The 24,113-nt window shown below is 45.2% G+C and overlaps 1 protein-coding gene across 5 annotated transcripts; it reads right to left on the bottom strand.

Moving 5' to 3' along the window:
• On the bottom strand, positions 1 to 23,238 carry MAX (MYC associated factor X). 5 transcript variants are annotated; one of them, XM_066275071.1, is made up of 5 exons: positions 22,962 to 23,238; positions 22,227 to 22,253; positions 14,702 to 14,808; positions 2,703 to 2,833; positions 1 to 1,475 (listed from the first exon to the last, which is right to left on the bottom strand). In XM_066275071.1, the coding sequence occupies exons 1-5, from the start codon at positions 22,995 to 22,997 to the stop codon at positions 1,288 to 1,290; spliced, it is 489 nt and encodes a 162-aa protein (XP_066131168.1). In that variant the 5' UTR covers positions 22,998 to 23,238; the 3' UTR covers positions 1 to 1,287. The 5 variants fall into 5 exon arrangements, with proteins under 5 accessions (XP_066131168.1, XP_066131169.1, XP_066131170.1 ...); XM_066275072.1 differs by having other exon boundaries at positions 2,703 to 2,826; positions 14,701 to 14,808; positions 22,962 to 23,233; XM_066275073.1 differs by lacking the exon at positions 22,227 to 22,253 and having other exon boundaries at positions 22,962 to 23,233.
• Positions 23,239 to 24,113: the final 875 nt, after the last annotated feature.

Below are 24,113 nucleotides of genomic sequence, written 5' to 3'. Positions count from 1 at the left end.
AAGGATAAAATAAGTTTTTATTTATAGTCTTATAGTAAAGGGGGAAGCCTTAACTTGCAAGACAATTCTTCGGCAGTATGTACAACATACTTTTTATTTCCATGGAATGGAATCAAACACGGACTGAGACTACAGAGTATACACTAGAAATCAGCAAATGCCAGGAATCGAGTAGGAAAAAGACAAAGAAATGAGGCCTACACACACAAAACCCTTCCCTGGGATCTGCGGACCGCAGCCAGAACCGGGGCTGGATCACACGATGGGACGGGTTCCAGACAGCAGTGGGCGAGGGCGGGAAGGGCCGCACAGGGTGCGGGTTTAGTACCAGGTAAATTGCTCTTGGTATTTACATACAAAATCAGTTGGCTCTATTTCTTAGAAATACACACGGAAAGAAAAGAAGATTTGATCATTACTTTATGAATCTGTCGCTTTGCAATACCGACATCATCAGAAATAGGGACAATTCACTCAGATTCAAATTTCAGTAGCAGGAAATAAATATCAAAACATCATCACTGGCCCTCAATACAAAACCTCTACCCCACCCAGCCCTCCCTCCTTGTCCCACCCCCTAGCACCCTCTGGCGGCTACCACTCCACTGCTGACGCCCCCCACACACCACACGAGTGTCACACGGCCTCCCTAAGGCTGGCTGAGAGAAGCAGGAGTGAGACAGGCCAAAGACTCTGTGTTGCAAATCTGTCCCCACTTTCTGTCATACCTCAAACTTCTTCAAGGATCTGGTCTTGCAACAAGAGTGATAAATAGCTTTTTAGAAAAAAACGTCCTTAAAAAGAAGAGAGGGTAATTCTGATTACTTCTTAAACCAGTCATCTTCTTAAAGTAGATCAGTCCACAGATTCACAAAGTCTATCAAAGAGGCGAGGGTGGCCTGGGAGGAGAGGCCTGGGAGGGGCAGGAGTCCTCCAGGCCTGTGCCAGGCAGGTCTGGAGGAGCTGGTGGGTGGTCAGGACACCATGTGCTCAGAGGTCCGGCCGGCCGTCTGTCCTCCACAGAAAAAGCTGCCAAGTTGGGGTGTTTTGGTTTAAAAATTCCTGGTGGGGACAGGGAATCCCTGAAGGGAAATGTTAAAAAAAATAGTGGAAATGGGGAAGGAGAATAAGAGCTATTATCCAAGAGCTTCTACGTAAAAATAAAATTAAAAATAAAAAAAAAAAAAGAGAAAGGAAAAAAACAGAGTCTCTTAAATGGTTCTGAGGAGTCTAAGGATGAACGGAGAGGAGGATGACAGTTTTTATTGCTGGCCTGCCCCGCGAAGCTTAGCTGGCTTCCATCCGGAGTTTCTTCCTGCTTTGGGGCTCTTCGGGCTCCGACTCGGAGCTGGAGTCTGAGCCTCCATCGAAGGCAGAGATGGTGCTGCCCTTGGCGTTGGTGTAGTGGCTGTTGTCTGAAGAGGGGTAGTTGGTCTGCAGTTGGGCACTCGACCTCGCCTTCTCCAGTGCACGGACTGAAAGGCAACCAAGCGAGCGGGTTACAGCCTTCTGCAGACTGGGGGTAACTGAGGCTCAGGTCAGGGTCCAGCCTGTTCTTCCGAAGGACTTGCTGGCCCCCGAGGCTCAGGGTGGCTCGGAAAAACTCCCTTCTGCTGGCTGTCCACCAGCACACTTCCTCTCCCGCCTCCTTTCCCAGCACACCTGGGCCAGGGGACAGGGCCGGCCGCTCTGCAGTGCCGCCCAACCCTAAAGAGAAGGCTTGTGCTGTCACCGTCCTGCCTTGGAAGCCCAGTGTAGAGACAGGACCATGAGCTCCCTATGGGACCCAACAGTGCAGGGACAGAGGAGAAGCTGGCAACGCCCAGATCCACAAGGGTGTGAAGGCCACACAATGGCAGGAAAGGATGACAAAAGATGTATCCACCAAGGAAAAGTTTTGGCTTTGCTCTCATGGACAAGATCCACTTGGAAAGACAAGCTGGACACTTGGAAGCAAGTCACCAAACCACACAGAATACCTGGACCTTTCGACACATAGCCCCTACATGCAGGCTGCTTGGCCCAGTAACCAACCCTCTGCCGCCTCCCTCTACCCATCCCTTGGTCCAGCTCATTTTGAGCTTTGCAAGGTCAGCCCGTTTATTTTATTTTATCTTATTTATTTGAGGTGTTCTAACCCAGGTGGTTACTTGCATTTCTTTTTACTTGCATCTTCCATGAGGGAGGAAGAGAAGTGAATTCCCCAGGAACAAAGAACTTGATCAGCTCTCGCTTTCCCCTGTGGTTGTAGGAAAAGGCGCATGTGAGCACTGGAGAACAGCATGGGCCTGGCCCACAGGCTGCCCTGATTGGACTACCACTGATAATGGGGAGGGCTCACTGTCCCTGAACGCCTGGAGTTCCTGGTACTTACATAGAACACTCCAATCCAAGGACCTTAGCTCTTTTGAGACACCTGATGCCAGGTGTGACTCCTACTACAGACAGAGCACCTAAGCCCCAAAGGGGGGGTTCAGGTTAGAAACAGCTCCAGATGGCCAACTCCAGACTCCACTGCTCCCTCACTAGTGGCTAAGGTCCTTCCTCAGGATCGCTCTAACGCTCAACTACTCAGAAGCAGGGCCGCAGCTGCTTGTGAGCACACACTCCGTAACTGGTTCTGATTCTTCAGGCCCAGGTGCAAAGCCCTGACCTGGCCAGAGCACAGCAGGGCCAACTGCCCCATCAGCTCAGGTGCTCACCTTGCTGCTCCAGAAGAGCATTTTGCCGCTTGAGGTCATCAATATCTTGCTGGTGTGTGTGGTTTTTCCTTCGCATATACTGGATATACTCTGTGGCTTTGTCTAGGATTTGGGCCCGGGATGCCTGTTGCAATAGGAGAAAAAGCACAGGGGGCAAAATAAAGACCTAGTCCAAACAGTTAGGAAACTATGTCTTTCTGCAACAGCAGCACAGGGGAAGGGAAGCAGAGGGCAGGGGGGACAGGGCCGAGGAAACAAAGTAGTACTTGCTACTGGAGTCTTCTTCGTGCCAGTCAAGGTACCAAGTGCTTTAAACAGCTTACCTCACCAGCACTCAGAGGTAGCTTCACAGGAACCCGAGGCTCAGAGAAGTTTACTGGTTTATTCAAAACCACCAGCTAGACAGTGGTAGAGCCTGGATTTAAACTCAGGTCCGTCTGTCTTCTGAACTTGTACTCCACTCCTCCCCTCCCCTTCTGTTCTTTATGCTGCTTTCAAGTCTTCAGCCTGGCTATGTCTGAAAACATGAAACTACTACTTAACTGAGGGCTTACACTGCCCACTCTCTGCAAGGACCTGGTACATGCAGCTGCTCCAGCAGGTAAGAGAACGAGATCTCAGTGGGAGCTGGCTCAGGAGGGCAGTGGGCACAGAGTTTTTCATCAAGGCCTTAGGTTTCAGCCAAAACTTCAGATCGTTGTTAACTATTGTATTTCCAACTAGGCCATGCTGCTGTGTCACTTCGTCAGCCTTCCGGGCTAAAGGACTATCATGAAAGCTGTCAGAGCTTTGATGTCAAAACAGGAAGGGCATGAGATTGGGCCATTTCAAGAAGCAACCACACCTATACCATGGCCACAGGTAGTGAAGGCACTGCCCTGTCAGAGGAGTGAGTTAATAAGCCAGTAAAATGGATGTCAGCTTACTCTGCCCCTGGAGATCACACTTGCCTGGAAGAGTCCCTCCAGGTTGCAAACATGGTCAGTTACTCATGGTCAGGCAGCCAACCAGCTGAATTAGTAGAATGATACAAAGCCAAGAGAATGAAACCCAAGGCAGGGTATTCTCATAATTGAAGTGTGGCATTCATGCCACCCAGGATCCTGAGAAGTAGCAAAACTTCCTACTCAGGGTAGGGCAGCACTTGACCAATTTTCTGTTATGATCCCAGTGGGTCCTAAATAAACAGAACACAGCAGGAGGAAAGGGGGACAGAAAACATCTACACGCAGGCCAGCAACACTAAATCCAACTTTCATTAAATCCTGACAATCTCAACTTATAGACCTCAGGCTGGGCTGGGGATCAGAGAGGTTTGCGAGGTCTGGGTTTATTCACCAGCCCCCACAAGGACTAGAATGTCCCGACTTTCCGCTTATAGCACCCTCGGGCAACTTCCTCAAAAGGAAACTGTTCATATTCAACCACTTTTATCTGGTGCAAAAATTATGTGCGAGGTACTGAGCAGACACCGTGGGGAAACAAAATATAAGTCACGCTTCCTTTACTCAGATGCTTACTGAATATCTAGTTGGGGAGATATGCATATCCACACAGAAACAAATCACACAGCAGTCCTGACAGGTGTAATTAGGTATTAAACAGATTAGGAAGGCCACAGGAAAGATGGCTTCTGACTAGGGTGAATCCTATTGTGTGCTAGGCATTTGCCTTGGCTTTGTGCATGCATGCACACACACACACACGTACCGGAAATAGTGAACCCTAGGTTTAACTGAGCTAGAATTAGTGGAAGAGGGTCACTCTGGGTCAGGAGAACAGCACAGGTAAGGGCATAAGGGTGGAGACAAGCCAGGTGTAATTCTTCAGTTAGGTAAGTCAGCTTATGTAGGAAGAATGAGAGTACCTAGCAATTGGGGCTTACACCTCTGGCTGCAGGCCACTCAGATGCTATTTCCCGTTTCTGCGGAAGGGGACTTATTGGGGTCTAATGATTAGGTGGTTAAATAAAAAAGGCAGGGCATAATTAGATGGGATGCCTCTCTGGATGCTAGATATAAGATTAAAAATAAGTATTGTAGGCTAGGTGGCAGAGTGGCAAGGAAGACTCAGGAATCCAGGAGACCATGCACACAGGCTCTGTCACTAACAGGTTCTGCGACTATAAACATCATACTTCTCTCCATGACAATTTCTTTGTTTAAATTTTTATTCATTGATTTTAGTGAGCAAGGTGGGCGTGGAGGGGAGAGAGAGAGAAGATGGGGGAGGGGGAAGGAGAGGGGGAAGGAGCGAGGGGAGAGGGAGAGGAACATCAACTTGTTCCTGTATTTAGCCTGGCTGGGGATCAAACCGGCAACCTCTGTGCTCTGGCTAGGGCTCTCCATGGCAATTTCTTATCTGATTAGAATTCTCTCAGACCCCACCTAGCCCTCCAAATTCTATGCACTCCAATCATTGATCTAACTGCTATTCATATTTATACTGCAGACTCTTTAAATTTGGTTAGTTTTTTCAGTTAATAGTTCCCAGAAAACATTAGCTCTCATTTAACTACTCATTTGAAACTGGGACAAGGGGGGGAAAGCAAAAATCTCTGAACAATACAACACTTGCAAATGTTCAGGGTGATAACTTTTTTTGTTAAGAGAGGGCGGGAGAGATAGGGGAGGCATAGAGAAGGGAGAAAGGAAGAGAGAGAAAGAGAGATAGGAATAATCAAACTGCTCCTGTGTGTGCCCTGACCGGGGATCGAACCAGCAACCTCTGTGCTTCGGATGATGCTGCAACCAACTCCTATCCAGCCAGGGCTTTATTTTTTATTGATTGATTGATTTTTTTAGAGAGATAGAGAGAGGGAGGGAGAGACAGGGGAAGGGTTAGAGAAGCATCTGTTTGTTGTTCCACTCTGTCATTCATTCATTAGTTGCTTCCCGTGTGTGTCCTGACCTGGGATGGATCCCACAACCTTGTTGTTTTGGGACAATGCTCTAACCCCCTGGTCGGCAAACTGTGGCTCGTGAGCCACATGCGGCTTTCTGGCCCCTTAAGTGTGGCTCTCCAACAAAATACCACCTGCGGGTGCTACCTTGATAAGGAATGTACCTACCTATATAGTTTCAGTTTAAAAAATTTGGCTCTCAAAAGAAATTTCAATCATTGTACTGTTGATATTTAGCTCTATTGATTAATGAGTTTGCCGACCACTGCTCTAACCAACTGAGCTAACTGGCCAGGGACTGATAACTCTTTCTGACTGACACAGAGTGCCCTGGGAACAAGAGATCGCCCACGGAAGGCTGGAGTGGTAAACACCAGCACAAGGCCTGCAGAAGGCAATGCACAGCCCTCCCTCCATTCCCTGCCAACAGAAGGGTCCCAAGCCACTCGCGGTGACCCACCTCCTTAGCAAGTTCAAAAGAATGGTTCAACTAACTTTATTTTGTTCTTCCCAGGACATTCCACAAGTAGTAAAATCCAACAAGAAAAAAATTTTAAGCATAAAACAGAACTCCTGAAAATTTACATGTACATCTAGTCTAGGGAAGAAAAAGCAAAAGGTTGAAGCCAGAAATTGCTAGATTCATCCTAAATTCTCTCCTCCCAACATTCTAAACTGTGTAAGCTCATGTGATCAGCCACAGGATTAAAGTGTGGGCAGGCACCTTCCTTGCTTTTATGAGTTTATACAATGTGGATGGTGCACTGTGAGGCCAGCAAGAGCCCTGGGCTCTATGGCATGACAATGGAGTGGCCCTGGGCTCTACGGCATGACTATGGAGTGGCCCTGGGCTCTACGGCATGACTACAGAGTGGCCCTGGGCTCTACGGCATGACTACGGAGTGGCCCTGGGCTTTCAGTTTCTTTTTTCTGTAACAGGATCAGTGAGCTGAGTCGGCAACCTTCATGTGAGTGTCACTGAGCAGAGAGAACATGGTTAAGTCAACATGTCTACAGATTGACTCTTGTCTTTGGAAACCAGTAAGGACCTGCATAATTTTTCCTGTTTGTTTATACATAAAATTAGAAGGCACTAATTCTTATTCTGCCTTTGTGAGCAGAAACAGATCTCTTCAATGGTTTGGACACAACCCTGAGATACGAAGAACTGCGACTGAGGGAACTCAAGAGGTCCTGGACCTCCTGCACAGCAGTGTGAGTTAATGCCAAGTGGTCCTCAGGCCTCCCTTTCCCCCGGGAGCCATGCAAAAGGATGCTACACAGCCTGTCAGATCCTGTCCGAAGCCGTGGTTGCACATGCAATATAAACAGCGATGGTGATGATGGCAGTAACAGCTAATACTTACTAAGTACTTCTAAATGCCAGGCGTCCTCACACACCTGCTAATGTATTGTTTCCTCTCTTTTATAAATGAGGAAACTGAGGCAAAGAGCAGTAACTTAGCTAAGGTCACATAACTATTAGATAGTAGAGTCAGAATTTGACCCAGACCTCCAAGACACTCATACTTTGGGAACACAGAGGCGACTGTGGAACGAATAAAAAAAGATCAATATATTTAGAGGGGTAGTACGGTTATGAAGAGAAGTTTGAGCAGGAGGAAAAGGACTATAAGATCAGCTGCCTTATCCACAAGGATGTTGATGAAGACCTCGGTGAGGGTGGTTTTCTTGGAGGAATGCAAGTTTAGGAAAATCATCTCTGCACAGATTATGGGTGCAGAAGTGTGTTGAAGCTGAAACAAATATAAAAAACTAATTTTTAGAATTAGGTTGAAAAAAAAATTTTTTTTAAAGTAGCATGGAGTAATAGCATTGAAGAAAGTCTGTTTTCCTTTTTCTTTTAAAAGCATGTGAAAACCAAACAGGCTTCTAGCAGAGAAGCAGCAGATTAAGAGCCTGAAGATGCAAGGTAGCTTGAGAGAACAGGGGAAATGACAGGGCCCTGCAGGAGGGGAAATGACTGTCCCCGTAGTGCTGTGGCTTCATTCCCTAAGAAGCGTGAAGACCTAAGCGGACAATGGAGAAGACCTGGTTCGGCCAGGGGCCCACCAGATCCCTCCCCCTTCTCCTGCTGCAGCTGCTCACACCCCTGCATCCTTGCCCACTGCAAAAAGGGGACAGAAAAGAGCGAGTCTAGCCACCAGAGACACCACTCTGAGAGAACTCTGCTTGGGAACAGGGTGCACCCGCCTCACGTGTTACAGTGTTACAGCAAGAACTGACTACAAATTTAAATGCCATATCCTGGGGAATGAAAAAAAGAACTACTCCCAACTCACTGACAACTGGTTTTATATTGCACTAGTTATTTTAAAGGAAATAAAATCATTACTTTCTGAAACCCGCACAAGTTTTTACACACATTAAGGTAAAGGGCGTCCTGCTGCCAAACTGAAGGACCATTTTGTTGATTACTGGGAAGGCAGAGCTATGACCTTTAAGGGGGCTAGTGAAAGCCAGGAGTCAGACATTTGTTGAAGGGTCAACACAAATCATGTTTCAAGCCTTGTATTACTTTTCCTTGTGCCCTTGGTAATTTGAAATGAAGGTGTGACTCTCCCCCATCAAACTTTAACTGTGAAGAACAGGAGCATACAGTTACCCAAAAAGGATACACCACTAGTAAATAAACATGTGGGAAAGAATGAAATCTCCCATGCAATAACAAAATACAAAATCACTACCTTTGACTACTAAATGAGTCACCCCTTCCAAAAGAAGAAAAATTCCAGTATTGGTAAAATTGGCACTCTCAAAAGACACTACCAAAAGACTAATTTACTTGAAAAAGAAATAAAATGAGACATAAAAACAATTCTCCTGGGAAGCATTTTGGCAACACAAAGCAAGAAACCAGACGTTCTTACCCTCTAGACCCAGCAATCCAACTTCCAGAAATGTATCCTATGGGAACAGCCCTATGCACCAAGAGGGTCATCAAGACATTTTATTATTTATGAAACAAACTACTGGAAGCAAACTAAATGGCCAACAGAAAGATACCCAATGACTAAATATGAACCCTCTAGCACTTGGGGGTAAAACATGTTATGCGAAAACAGTAAGCCATAACATTTTACCTGTGTAAAGCACGCATGTGAAGAGACCAGGAAGGAATACACACGCATCATCAATAAACCCATGGATTTAATAACAGCGCTTGGGGAGAGAACAAAAGCAGGCAAGTATCTTGACATCCATTTTAAGATGGCACCCAATTTCAGTCATATTAAAATGCGGTGTGGGGTACAGAGAGCGTATCTTTGAACTGCAATGTACTATATACTATAGCAACTAGCCACATGTGGCTAATAAGCACTTAAAATGGGACTAGTCTGAATTGAGATGTGCTGTTAAGTGCAAAACTACATGCTGGATTTTTAAGACAGTGCAAACAAATTATGTAAACTATCCCAGTAATTTTTAATATACTGATTGCATCTTGAGATCATACTTATATATATTAGGTCAAATAAAATACATTATTAAAATGAATTTCACCTGTTACTTTTTTACTGTGCCAACTAGAAATTTTAATTGTATTTAAGTTATATTTAAAATGTTTTTGTGGCTCAAAGTTTTTTTCAATTTTGTTAGAGGAAAAAAAAAATGCTAAAGGGAAAGCCTAGTAACCAAGTCCTGTCCTTCCAGATCTCAAGATGGAAGAGGCATTAGGTAGAAATTCCTGGCCCTCTAGTCCTCTTTGTGGGAGTAAGCCCTCCCCTGCCGTGTACTGCAGAGTTCCACAAGGACGGACAGGCACTTTAGTTAGGGGTAAGATCATCCAGAAAGAAGGCAGACACAGGAGAGGCTCCGCAAAGGGCTGCTTTAATGGAAGGGTAAAACTCTGGGGTTCTTAAAATGAGGAAGTTCTTGATACAGGCCTGAGACGGGCAGGGGAGGCTGACTGGCAGGGGAAACACAAGAAGGCACCCGAGCCAGGGGTGTGCACAGGCCGGGGCATCGTGCAGGGTGCGCACCCTCCACAGTAAGGGAAGGAGAAAGAGCAGGGATTGAGTGCTTGTTTAGAGAACGTGGACTGCCAGTCCTTACCTTGATGGGCAGCAGGTAAATATAGTTTACAAAGAATTCAATAAATCAGTACATTCAGAGCTGCTGAGCCCAAAGCGTATGGGAGACTTGGGCAACTATGGACAATAATTCAAGATGAAGAAAATAATTGCCCAGCTTGGAGTCTGGCCAGGTAATAACTTTAACGAGTAATGAAGTGAAGTGGCTAGGGCTGTGTTTACATTTCATTTAGGAGATAATCCCTCCAGCAGGCCAGATATGCTGTAGAAACAGCCTGCCTTAACACGAGCCCACCAGATGAGCCTCTCCCAGGGTGGTGTTGCCAGGTGGATGGGGGCTTCCTGCCTTCCGCTAATAAACACTCTTTCTGTACTCCACTGTGTACCAGGCCCAGAGGGAAGAAATATGGCCGACATCTACCTCTTAAGGAAACCAGGCTTTAATAGAGATGAAACAGATTAGAGCTCAGTGTTTTATCCTCTTATTTGATGCTCAGAATGTTATCTTATTATTAATTGTTAAGAATAACCCTCTCTCCCAACAAGAGAACAAGACCCTCAGGACTGGACCGTCTATTACACCTCTTAAACCCCTGCAGCGCCCACATGGTTCTTAATTAAGCAGGTGAGCACAACCACGTCGGCTGGTGCTGTTCTCATTAAGGGGCTGAGCAGACCTACCGTTTCCTCTGGCGCTCTCATTCCAGTTACCCACTGGGACCTACCATGTGCCAGGCTCTGTGATAGGTGCGACAGGCAGTGCCCTCACATCCGCACCCCAAATAAAGGAATTCTGAACTTAATGCTTGCTAGAAGAAACCCTGTTTCTCTTTATTTTCATTTTAGGTCATATTCCCTCGTATTTTAATAGAGCTCTATCCAGAAAGGAGAAATCCAGAGCACAACTGCCTGGGAGCAATTAAGTATGATAAACAGGCATTTAGCAAGAGACTTAAAAGATGAGAAATTTCTATAAACCACTGTATAGCTACAAATGGCATTGTTGAAACAGAACCTTCTACCACTAAAACCAACCATGCTAAGAGACAGTGTCATCGGATGTAACCACTCTTGTTCAGGCACTGGGCTAACTTATGGGGTGAAAGGCAGTATTACACCCCCACATAAAGACAAAGTGATGGACTAGCAATCAGGTCCTGCCTTCCACATAGACAGGGTGAGCTCAGCGCCAGCAAGCCCTTTGGGCAATACTCCCTAGTACTCAACCTAGGACCCTAAAAACAAAGAATAATTCTGTTCAAAAAAAGTAATGTCAATCTGACCCGGGATGGTGCAAGTGGACAGCGTCGACCTGGAATGCTGAGATTGCCAGTTCAAAACCCAGGCTTGCCTGGTCAAGGTAAGCCTTGACATATGAGAAATAACTATGAGTTGAGATGCTTCCTGCTCCTCCCCCCACCTTTCTCTCTCTCTGTTCTCTCTCTAAAATCAATAAATAAAATCTTTAAAAAAAAAGTTAGTATCTTCCTAGTTGTTCTCTTATTCCCCTTACTCTGGCTGATGGTTCTTATTTCATCCCATTTATCCCTGTGGGATGTCCAGCTGAAAAACTACATGGAAAGTAAGACAAAAACAACAGCTTTCAAGAGTCTACTTGCTAACACTGGAGATGGGAAAACTCAAATGGACTGCCAACTGTAACCATCTATTTTTTAGAGAAGCTATGGGGCCTCAGAAGAACTTATAAACTTTAAATGACCCCCAACTCTCTGCACTTCAGTGTTAACTATATATGCCAATTCAGAGGAGTATTTTGGTAGTAGTCTCCGTATGACATACTGCCAAGATTACTGGCTTTACCCAGGGAAAGCTCCCAACATAAAAACAAGATACTAGGTATTTAAGCAAAATTTCTTTTGAAGTACAGACAGTCCCCTACTCACGATGGCTTGACTCAGGGTTTCTCCACTGTGATGCTGTGAGAACGATCCACACCAACTGTTCCCTGGCTGGCGACACGCAGTAGACCCTTTCTCGTGACACGGCCGGGTCGTGGCAGTGAGCCACAGCTCCGTCAGGCACACGCTCTTGAGGGTAAATACTGATACTTCACAGCGCACTGTGTTACCAGCTTTTTTTGGATATTGTGTTCTGAGCACATTTATGGTATGCTGGGCTAACCTATATGTTTGCTAGATTAGGTGTATTAAACATATTTTTGAGTTATGAAAAATTACAATGGGTTTATCAGGATGAAAGCCCACCATAAGCCGAGAAGCGCCTACACCCTTAAATTGCCTATCTCTACGGTGTGGTAGAAAGAGAAAACTTAAGAATCCCCAATAAAGAGGGACAAATATATGGTGACAGGAAATGACTTGACTTTTGGGTGACAGGCACACAACGCAGTCAATAGTCCAGATGCTAAATGAGAAGTCACAGAGGAGACCCCAGAGACTTTCCCTTCAAGAGTCTAAGATCCCTAAAACAGGGTGATAAAATCATTTCATGATTATTCACATGTCATAACCTTAATTACTGCAATCCAAATCAAGAATGAGCCAACTTCCTTTCGGTCAAATACCACATTTTAAAAAAAATTGCAACATTTAGTGAGAACTCGGAAGTGGAGAGACCAAAGTGTTCCGTAAGAGTCCCCGCGGACCTGTGAGACAGTGCTGGCAGACAAGGAGTGATGAAGACTGTGGAATTTAGATGGAAAGGGGCTGGGCTTCCCCCAGAGCTAACAGCCAGCTCCTCTATTCATGCTCAGTGTGACATCTATGGATCGGATCGGATCGAACACAGGGCAAGATTCTGAGATCAGAGTGCACTTGTAAAGTCTCTAGCTGGGGCTTCAGCAATGGGCTCTGAACCGAACCTGGCCCCATGGCCACTTCCCCCCGTCTCTTACTTCTCTGACCTAGTCTCCTGTGCCCATCCCTTGACTCACTCCGGTCTAGCTGCTCTGGCCTCTGCTCTCCTGGCTGGGCCCAGGGGCGCTCCCAGGTTGTTGCCTCTGGGCTACTGCATCACCTTCCTTCTGCCTGTGAGGCTCATCACCAAACAGATGTGCGGTTTTCCTTCCAATCTTTGCTCAAATGATGCTCTGACAGAGAGTTTTCTCGTCTGCCCTAATAAAAACTGCATCTTTTCCTTCCCTGTTCAACTTTCTCTATAGTACTTATCTGACAATATATCTATATTTTAAATTATTAGTTCATTTTCTATCTTTTACTCACCAGAGTAAGAGCTCCAGTTTTGTTCACTGCTGTAATCTTGAACAGTGCCTGGCATGTAGCAGACCCTCATTAAATATTAGTTGAATGGAGTGAGTGAATAAATGAACAAACAAATAGACCACAATGAATGACAAACCATTCAGTGTGTAAGGTTACCCAATTCAGACTGTCAACTTCCTTAAAGAAAGGAGACAACAGGATTTAGGATGGTGTGATTGCAAGGACTTAAGGAAGAATGTTACAGCAACATAAAATAGGCTGGATAAAGAAAAAAAGCATAGTTGAGCTCCTACGACCCACTTCTTCCAAAGTGTTCTCCAGCTTAAGATGCCTAAGAATCGTGTGACTGCTGGTTAAAAATAGAGATCCCCAGCCCTGCCCAGAGAGGCAGCTTCAGTATTGATTCTGATGTGGGTGGTCCCCAGGCCACATCTTGGGAACTACCTTGGCACTACTCCTGGTCAGATGTGATACTTAAGAAGAGAAGGTGGAGCCTGTCCACTCAGCTCACCAAAGCCATTTCAGTGATACCATGGTGTATGAATAAGCACTGACTGTCAACAGTTTAGACACACTCAGAAGATAATCCTTTGCACGTGTGTACTTTGACTAAAAGGGTGAGTCTCCATCCCCATCATAAAGATTTCCTGTGGTGCTTTAGATAGTGTTGCGCCCAGGAATGTTGTTATTCCAGGTAAGAACCTTGGTCTAAGGCCATCAAACCATGTCTATACTAAGAAGGCCTAACCCATGGCAAATTCTGGTTTTGCAATACTAGGTATTCACATGGTCTGTTTTATTGTTTTCATAAAGGTCAGACCTACCTCATGCTTTAGCCACATAGAAAGCCACACCTCAGATAAGGTATAAAGTATATGACTTACCAGAGTGGGAGTATACACAAAGTAAAACCATAATGGTTCTAAATTTGACTGGGTAACCAAACAAACCTGGAACCCCCACCACAGGGCTAAATCAGGAGACCCATTCAAAGCACACCTGAAAGCAACTGTTTTTCCAATGGCTGCTTCTTGGAACACTGGATCACCAAACCCAAAAAACAAAAAACGAAAAAATACAGGTCCTCTTCCCAGTTTGCCCCGTATACCACGGAACTGCAGCAGAGAGCGGCCAGCTACACTCTGTGTCAAGGACGGAACTGTGCAAACAGATGTCTCCTCCAAATTCCAAGGAGTGACCCTAACCCAGAGGCTTTTTACTCAAAGCTTCAAACTTTTTCAAATGTAGAAACAGTGGCGCCTTCCTCTCTAGGGAAAACTTTAAGTCTCAGGAAGGCCTTCAGGGTGTGTGTGTGTGTGGGGGGGTAGGGCAGGGTAATCAGTAATTTTTTTCTTCTGTTTCATATGAACATGGATCTTTACTTAAGTTTTTTGTCCCACAGTTTAAAATGCTCTTTATATGTCTTTGAAATAACAGCTGTTGGAATGGGGAGATCACTGGTATCCAGGTAGGTTCACATGCATTCCTGGGAGGTTTTATTTAAGATAAGTATTAACTTTGGCTCATATAAAGAATTCTATGGAGGTCTAGGGAATCACTGACTTCAGGAATCCTTTGTGTTATTCCTGCTACTATGGGCTACTCTCTATATTACAAGTAAAACTAAGTTAAAAGAAACTCCTACTTGTGTCTTACATTGTTTACTAAGGATAAACTATGGTAGGAAAGGTGTGTGATGATCTCCAAAGAATAAAAAATTAAGGAAACCTATCACCTGAATATCCCTGATTCCATTTCTTTCCAGACAGGTGAGTGTGCTGCTAAGCCCCACCAGTTCCACGCTGGGGATGGCCGGCCAGCGTTCTCAATAAACTCACCTTCTCTCCTTGGAGCGATGGGACCGAGTCCCGCAAACTGTGAAAGCTGTCTTTGATGTGGTCCCTGCGTTTCCGTTCCAGTGCATTATGATGAGCCCGTTTGTCAGCCTGGAAGAAAAAGCACATCAGCAAAGTCATTCCTTTGCTTGGTACGGGTGGGTGGCATGTAGCCCGGAAGTATATGCTGTCAGCGCAGTCCCTGGTGAATGGGATGGGAAGGATTTGTCAAGGTGGGCAGTTAGGTGTCTCCAGAATTAGGCTCTGCTAAAGGGGGAGAAAGGGGTGAGCAAGGCTTGTGACAGGAACATCCAAAGTAGCTCGATGCATCCAGCTCATGCATAAGTAAAATAAAAGTTATTCATGGGGACAGAGTGTAAATAACTCTCTTACATCAATCAGTCTTCCCCCACAACTTATATGACAGAAAAGCCGCCAGTCCATGATTGGGAGGTTGACCAGGGGAAAGCTCCAGCGGGCCCCTTCATAAGGTGTGAACACCCCCACTGCACGTAAGTGAGTCCCCATGCCCAGGACAGCAGTGAGGGTATTTGGTGCAGAGCTTCTTGCCACATGAAGCCCATCACCGTGCGCCTGTTCTGGTCTCCAGCTCATAAAAGGTGCTAGTTTAAGACCTTCTTACCAAATCATACAACAGAAACTGAAACCTCTGGAAAACTCAGATGCATGAATCTGCGATCATTAAGACAAAGGCAATATAGAACCAGTTACATTCTGAGACCCTATCTTTTTAAAGGGGTTCCAAGGGGCCACCTTGCCAAGGGCTTCCCCTCACACAGATGGTGAATGAAAGGTAGTTATTAGACAGCAACTCTTTTGACATGCACACTGTGAAATAAATATCCTTGGGCACCTGTGGCAGGTACCCACGAACCAAAGTCTTTATCTTGTCTTGCTTAGTCTCACAAAGAAGAACAAGATCAGCTGGAGATGGGCAAAGACTGCCACCAAAGCAAAATCCACTGGGCTTCAGACAGAAGAGACAGCATTAGAGAGCACTGCAAGAGAGCCTCAACAGGCCCCCCTTAAAGGACATTTCCCCCAAACGAAACACAAATGCTTCCTCAACCTAAGCTAGAACTTCATCACATCGACACTTTGGGAATTATGGAAAATAACACATGGAGGTGCACCGAGCTACCCTAAGGAGTACGTCTATAAATGGGAAGTTCAAGTAGCTTTAACCTACCCAAAGGACCAGGAATTTAAAAAATGAAGCAACAAGAGTGAATAACTCGGCTTAAATAAGAATCCTTGTACTAGACAAGATGTACAAAAATTGATAAAGACAAAAGAATTATAGGAATAAAAAGACTTGCAATTCTATTGTCTAATTCTAAAACTGAGTTATTGCCGAGGCAGAGGAGGCTGGGAGCAGCTGTGGTGATTTCAGTCACTTCCGGGTCTCTCAGCCTCACCCCTCACCCACAGCTCTGCTGAACTGGACACACGGTTCCCATCACAGCCTTGCTTCTCCAGAGCACAGCACTCACTTTCGGGGCAGACACCGAGAGCACTTCTAAAGTCCTCCTAATTTTAGAAGGTCTGAATTCACTATAAAGTGAGTGTTTGCTAACTTCAGTGACATATGGAATTTATGGGGAAACTGAGGGAATGGTCAAGCTTAGACAGATAACCTGAGGCTACAGGTTGCACACTGTATCATACAACATTAGAGTAAGAAAACTGCAGGTGCTTCTAATAGCAGTATGAAATATCTTGAAGGAATTAAACATAGTTAAGTACCTAGCTCTTTTCTAATGTACTGTTTTCTCTAGGCACCTACACAGGTCAGTTCTGACCTGGACTATACCTATAGAGCATAGAAGGCTGAGAGATGGCACACTGCATCTATAAATGTATCTGCCTCCCCTGTGTTCACTACTACCCCCTTAACTGGTTTATTTACATGAAAATTAATTGCCCAGCTTTGGTCTCCAGCAGCAGCCCAAGATACTCCCGTCTACTAAATCACCCTGATTCCTGGCCCTCCTCCTAGCTTAAGAGCTGTGCACAGAAGCAGTGACACCAGAGTTACCCACAACCCCTCTTGTTGATACAAATAAAATCCTAATTGTCTGTTTTCTTTCTGGGAGAGCCCTGCAAATCTCGAAAGGCTAGAATCAAGTGAACTTGGTTTCACTCAGGCCTACACTAGAGGGGTGGAGCTAAGTATCATTTAACACCAAAATCATCCCCACAATGCACTACCCCTTCCCATTCACTGAGCCCTGAAAGGACTCAAATGGACAAGTCTCAGTTAGAGGATTGTAAGTGAACTTGGCTGAGGACCATCAGCAGAAATCTTGGCTTCTTATCGGGGGAGCCAGCCAAGTTTGAGAAGTTGGCTCAACAAGGAAAGGCAGCAGTCCACTGCCTGGTAAAAAGCCTGGGCTGGGGACTGTTGTTCTCAGAGTAGTGGATGGAATTTCTGTGGTGGTTCCAGGCCCAATTTAACTAGCAGAAGAGTGGAATCTTAGCCCAATCCCTGCTGACATATCCACCCTCAAGCTGCTACACTTAACCAGAGTCAATTTTAAAGCTCTCAGAGACAATGGCAATAATGTATTTTTCTCCTCCTGAAGCCTCACTTGAAAGAGCAAGTTAAAAATATGCAGAACTAACATGCCTAATTCCAGGCAACTCTGAACTAAGTGTTACCTCTTGTGTCCTGAAAGAACATATGAAAAAACCTTTACACTAGGCAGAGAATTCTGTTTGGGAAACATATCCAAGCCACAGACCCACCCAGCCAGTTAACATTGCTAGCCTACAGGCCCCCCAACTGATTCACCCAAGCGGAGGGCCCGTTGCCAGGCGCATAACTGCTTTAACTGTCTTCACTTGCTGCAACCTTTTTTGAAAGGGCCAAGGTTTCAGAGTTGAGAATCAAAAACAGGGTGAAGAATCCCAGTGCAAGGCATCTGAGATTCTTTCACAAACTTAGAACTAATTTTTTCTTTTCTTCATTTTTGTTTTTTAAGTAAAAAGAGGACCTAGCCCTGGTCAGGTTGAGCATCGTCCTGATATGCCAAAGTTGTGGGTTCAATCCCCAGTCAGGACACATACAAAATCAATCAATGAATAAATAGGCAGAACAAAAAATCTCTCTCTCTCTAAAATCAATAAATAAAATTAAAAAAAAAAAGAAAAAGAAAAAGAGAGGGCCAAACAATTGTGTCTTGAACAAATAAAGCTCAATTCTGATGAACCAGCTTTCTCTCACCTGTACTGAGAAAAATACTTGATTATGAAAATGGGTTGTACCAAGCCAATTCTAGGAGACATCAGAGGCATTCTTGGGCTGCCCAGCAGGCCCCCAACACCTTTCCTCTGCATCCTACAGGAGCAATGGCTGGATGCTGCTGCTCTTCAAGCACACTGGATTTGTGGTTTGGGGCAGAAAACTCTTCCTTCAGGGCATCCCAGGCTAACAGGAATACTAAAAGGCTGAGCGATACTGAAGAGTGGCCCACAGATGCTCAACAGGAACTCCAGCACCAAATCGCTTCCAGCTTTGACATTTCTGCCAAGGTTTTTATTCAGCCTCTCAGTTTTATTTCCACCAAACTTTCCATACTGGCAGCCAGAATAAAAATCTTCACCTACAATTTGTCCATCTCTGACACTAACAAGCACGTGTATCTTAAGTGTTGTTAAATGTTGAAAGCAAAAGTTACTTTGTTAGCCAAGAAGTTGCTAAACTGGCAGAAGGTCATTCAAGCTAAGGAGGTCTGTTCAAAATTGAGGGGATCTCTTTATTTCCGTCCAACTTACTGCATAGAGAATGCACCTTCATCCAAGGCATTATTACATCAGTCATCAGCCTTATTTTCTGCAAGTTCTAGGTATGTGAGTAGCATGGGGAAATAAATGCTTCATTACTAAAGAACGCACAGGTTCTCCAGAACAATGCTATTTCTCTTACAGGCTTCCTCACACCTAGCCCCATCTATAAGGGAAGTCTTCTTGATTCCAATATAGAAAAAGTCTCAGCATACAGGGAATTAGAATTGCCCACTAAACATTTACTAACTTTAAGAATTTTAAAGTTTGTATCTTAGAGGGAAGTAGTGTTGCTTATGATTATCAATAAGCTATTCTTATTAAACAGTAACACTGAAAACACACAGGCTCAAATTCTCTTCGGAAAAGATCTATTTATTACTTCTTGTAGACAGGAAGGGAATAGACTAAAACTGAACTTCTAAGCAACTCATTTTAATCAACATGAAAAATGCAACATGAAGTAATGCACAGCTAGAATGAGGATTTCACTAGGGCCCTTAATAGGAAGCTATACATTTCAACTTCCCAACACCTCCCCTGCTTGAAGCCAGTTGTATATTTCTAACATCCAATAAATAAATGTGTTTTCAAAACTTTAAAAACGACAATTTGGTGCCTAAAAGAACTCAACATTATTATCCAAATATGTCATCATACTATTGCCAGTTAAGAAAGTAAGAATGCCTTGATCAGAAAAAACCAAGTTGGATTCCTCGATCAACTATTTCACCATTACTGTCATCTTGAAAAAAGCCAAATGCTAGAACACCCTTTGTCCTAACCAACCGGCCTATTTATGAAACAAACCTGGCATTTCTGTATCAATGTCAACACTCTGTGCAGACACGGAGCACATGCACTGGACAGCACTTCACCAAGCAACTAACACCAGGTAAAGCAGACAGTAGTTTCCTGAGTGCATTCCAGTCTCAAAGGCAAGCAAGCTCACTCCCTTCTGAATACCTTGCAATTCCTGAAGAAGCAAAGAACTACCAGAAAGGGCCAGAGGTGAAACCGCACCACCCTGTTTCACACCTCCTGACAGGCACCGTCACTGCAACACGTTCAGCTGCCAGGAAGGACGGGAGCTGGAAAAGGCCTTGGGTTTTCTGACCAACATACTAACCCTCCAGTTTCAGTATGCTTTTGTTCCTTTCCAAAGGAATTTCCCAAACATAAAATTAAAAGATCACTTTGCATGAAATATACCTGTCCCAGAAATTTTAAAGTGCAAAATTTAAAAATAACATCAGTGGGATTCTAAGCCGTATTAAATTTAGTAATAACAGTGTTGTTTGAGGTTACTTCCTTCAACACAGCTTACTGGTTACTGAAGAAGCAGCTGTCCTCAGTAGGCAACAGAGAAAAAAAATTCAACAAATCAGTTTCACTTTCTGTTACAGTTAGCTTCACTTCCTAACTTTTCTTATGAGATATTTCACATTCCTCACGCGGTAAGGCCACAGCTATTGTACTGACATTATAAGGACACAGCAGAACTTTTCTCAAATAACTTTCTGTAGCCCTAAATGTGTGGTTCTTCACAGTTTGTATCCTCTTCTGAACCAGGCAAAGCTTAAGCATAGTTCCCCCCACCCAATTTTAAAAAATGTATTATAATCTAAGCTAAATGTCAGAAACTAAACTGACGTATTTAGAGAAAAATAATGAAGTCCCTTTGACCCTACATGTATAACTGTTTGACACATCTGCCTGTTGCTACTTCTCTCCATGCTCTTGTGATTATCCTGTGTCAGTTACTATTTAGAAGTCTCAGCAAGTACATACACCGAATTAAAAACAAAAGGTCAAACCCACTCCCTTTGTCTACCCGCCACCCCAAATCAAAGAAAAACCCTAGGCTCCTTCACACCCAACTAAAAATATCTAGACAAAACAACGAGGTTAGCATTCTAGGACAGTGGAAACATTTAAAAAATTTAATAAAGCATTTTACATCAACAACCATGTGGATGAGTATTTTGAAAAGCAGAAAGCTTTTCAAAATTCAAGCCAAAATTTCACAAAGAAAACTTTCCTCTCACTGAAAAGCCAAAGTAATTCCAATTCAAATAATGACTCTGCAAAGGATGCCTAACCAATCCCTATCCTCTAATCTGGACCAAGCCCTGGGACAGACTCTATGACTGGAGTCATGGAGAAAGAAATGCTTTAAATAGGCTAGTCCCAAATATGAAACTCCCCAGTCACACTACTAAGGATAATAGTTACTGAAAAAGAAGGAACTCAAACTTTCAAGTATGTATAAACATTAAGTATCTAACAATACGTCAAGGAGAAATAAAACAAATTATTTTTTAGTGACTATTAGCCAGGGATAATTTTTAAGACCTCTGGAACAACTGCACCTTTGGATTTTATGGAAATGTTTGCTCTCAATAAAAAAAAACTTTTCTTAAAGCGTATCTGCTTGGACAAAGCAGAATCTTTGCTTGCCCCAATGAAGGTACCAGTAGGAGGGCTTGCTTTTATCCATGGTAGTGAAATTCTTTAACGAGAAGTATCAAAGTGACATCCTACAAATTCTAACAAGCCCCTCAACAAATGGATTGTCCTACACATCATTTTAAAAATCAGAAAAATAACATCAAAAATATGGTTTTCTAATCTTTCTTTAAAAATAGGATGGTCTCACAACATTGAGCCCTCATTCCCATATAACAATCCACTGGAGTTTAGCGGCTGCCTTATCAGAAGAGGTGTGTGTTCTCTAGTAATCCTACTACTCACCTCTGCTCTTTATTTCTGACTATCTTACGGCCTGGCTCCCCCAGAGGAATCTACATATTTTAACCCATTCTATATACTTCCTACTATTCCTAGCTGTTAAGTATTAGACAGTGACACTTCTCTTCCCCCTCTCTGATTCTGAGTTATTTTGTTTTTTCTTTAATCTATTTCTGGAATACCCACAGTACTGTCTCAGTATCTAAAGACATGAGATTAGTGTATATCTATATCTATATCCACAGTCACAGCTATATCACTAAGAACATCAGTATCAAAAATCTGGCAACACTGTATGGTCTCAACTATCACCTTGTAGCAAAACTATCTTTGCAAGGCCACTCTTTTTCAACAATTTTCCTATTTTCTTTATACTCCTCCTTCAACTCAAATATAGTCAGACCACAATAAGCTGTATGTGACACTTTCAGATTCAACCTTTGGTTCCTCTATATTTTCGACTTCTGAATTAGACAACCATGTTACCCTAGTTCTACAGGTCTATAGCAATCACATGACTTTTGGTTAAAGGTGATTACTGCATGCTGCTTCTGCTTCACACAACTAAGTAGATACGCTTTAGAACCTACTTGTTTCAAAGTAAAGCTTCTGACCACTCTGCCCTGAAATAATACTACAATTGACTTCAGAATGCTTATTTATCATTTCCAACAAATACAGTGACAGCTAGATTACCCCATCTGAAAACCACAGAACGATTCATTTCTTTGCATACAGCTCCTCTCACTCATCCACAGTCACTGGAACTTTTCACCTGAGAATCTAGAATGATGAGATTTGCAACTCCCACCCCACCTAGAACCCCAGAACAAGACCCCACCTCACGTTAGCGGTTAACACGAGAGTTTACTACAATATTAAAAGTGATAGAATGATGTTTTTTCTCTCTGACCCCAAAAAGAACTAGAACTGAACGGAAATGAAAATGAAATGGAGAGTAGGAGACGTACCGCAGATTGAAACCTCGGTTGCTCTTCCTGGAATAAGAGAGAAAAAAAAAATAGAAAATATAGAAGTTATTTTTACACTTCATATTCAATAATAAGAAAATGCCGGCGGTGAAGGAAGCGGCGGGTGGGGAGTCAGCCCGACCCCCCTCCTTCCCCCACACCCCCAATACCCCTAACGGGATCCGGTGGCGGGACAAGGGGGTTCCGAACGCCGTCCCTCCTTCCGGGATCCGACCCACGCCGCAGGGGATCAGAACACTATCTCCTGTCCTCGGACCTAGCTCGGGGCATCAGGGCATTCCCAGCACCTCTCCGTCCACCCTCACCCCTTCGGGATCCGCGGGTCAAGGGAGGAGGGGATCACGGACCGATGGGGCAGGTCCTGAGCACCGGCCCCTTCTTCAGAATCCGGACAATGGGATCCTGGACGCACCCCGTCCCTGTCCCCCGTATCCAGAGCGGGACAGGGTGGGAGCGGAAAGCTGTAGCACCCTCCTCCGCGCGGGGAGGTGGGGATCCCAGAGGCCGCATGTCTCCTCCCTACCTCCAGTCTCAGAAGACGCTCGGGCTAGGACCCAGAGGGGAGCAAGCCAGGAGGGCCACGGAGGCGGTCCCAGCCCGGGGGGTGGGGGGCAAGGAGGCTGCCCGGCCCCTTGCCGCAGTCGCCCTGCTGAGAGCCCCGGCCGCGTCCCCGCCTGACAACCCGCACGGGAAGGAAGAAGCCCCAGGACTCACGTCGCTCTCCACCTCGATGTCATCGTTATCGCTCATTTCCTACGGCCCAGGGAGCGGCCACTGCAGCGGCGGCAGGGAAGGGGGAAGGGTGGAGGGGAGGGGGAAGTCACCGACAACAAGCGGGTCCCCCCCACACACACTCACTCACTCGCTCTCTCACTCACACACACATACACACGCACACACACACACGCGCGCACGCACACACACAACACAGTCGAGATCCACCTCCTCACTGCAGCACCGGATCAACGGCGGCACGCACGCCCGATCGGCCCCCTGACACGTGACTGGACTCGTTACGCTGGGGCGGCTGAGACTTGTAGTTCTTGTTCCTTTGACTGACGGCCCAACTAGCGCCAGAAAAACTACGAATCCCATAAAGAACTGCATCTAGTCGGCGCTAGCCCAGCTTGTTGACAGAACCCAAAGCGCCTGCGTGTCCCGTGGATGGGGCGGAGAGAGAAGGGCTGCAGTGCCTACTGGGAGTCGTAGTCCGTAGACCGCGAGTTGTCAGGAGGTTTCCTCCCAAGGCAGCAGTGGAGGCTGCTGGGAAGACAGGACACGTGGAGGGAGCTCAGGCTTCCGAAGCCCGGCACCGTAAGAGTGCTGGGCGCCGGGCCCAAGGGAAAGGGTGGAGGCTCTGGGGGAGTAGCCGGTTCCCTGAATTAACTGCTGCCTCTCCTGGGGGCGATTTGTTTTACTTTGTCTTTCTGGTGTCCTGAGCCCCTCTGCATTGCGCCCTGGGGCGTAACCGCCAGCTAGGGGATTCTGCTGCTGAGGACTAAGGGGCGTAGCACGGTGTTCACACGAGGACCTTTGGGATCTGGCTGTGGGGAGGTGTCAACGGCAGGTTTTAAGTGGTGTTACAAGACAGGCAAGATGACCTAACTCGCTGAGGGACAGCTCCCAGGCTGAGAATCTTGTATTTAGTCATGGGGACTGACCATCCTTGCTACTCCCATGGGGCTCAAACATAGGCAGACATCTACCCCCCTCCACCAAAAGCTGTTTATGTGGAAGTAAAAGTCTCTTCTGAGTTTGTTGTAGTCCAGTTTAAGGAGTGGCCCAGTTCAGAGTACTGTAATTAAGAATTGCAAAAAGTATCAAAACAGTGTCCTGGTAAGAAACGTCCAAACCTATAGAGAAATT

Source organism: Saccopteryx bilineata, chromosome 4 (genome assembly GCF_036850765.1).
Source record: "Saccopteryx bilineata isolate mSacBil1 chromosome 4, mSacBil1_pri_phased_curated, whole genome shotgun sequence".
NCBI classification, from domain to species: domain Eukaryota; kingdom Metazoa; phylum Chordata; class Mammalia; order Chiroptera; family Emballonuridae; genus Saccopteryx; species Saccopteryx bilineata.
This window is presented reverse-complemented; position numbering and strand designations above follow the sequence as displayed.

Coding starts and splice junctions, on each gene's coding strand:
- MAX (XM_066275071.1), bottom strand. CDS start 22,997: ATGAGCGATAACGATGACATCGAGGTGGAGAGCGAC. Junction 14,809..22,226: donor AACCGAGGTTTCAATCTGCG/GTACGTCTCCTA, acceptor TTTTTCTTCCAG/GCTGACAAACGGGCTCATCA. Junction 2,834..14,701: donor CCATCGCTCCAAGGAGAGAA/GGTGAGTTTATT, acceptor TTTTCTCCTATT/GCAACAGGCATCCCGGGCCC.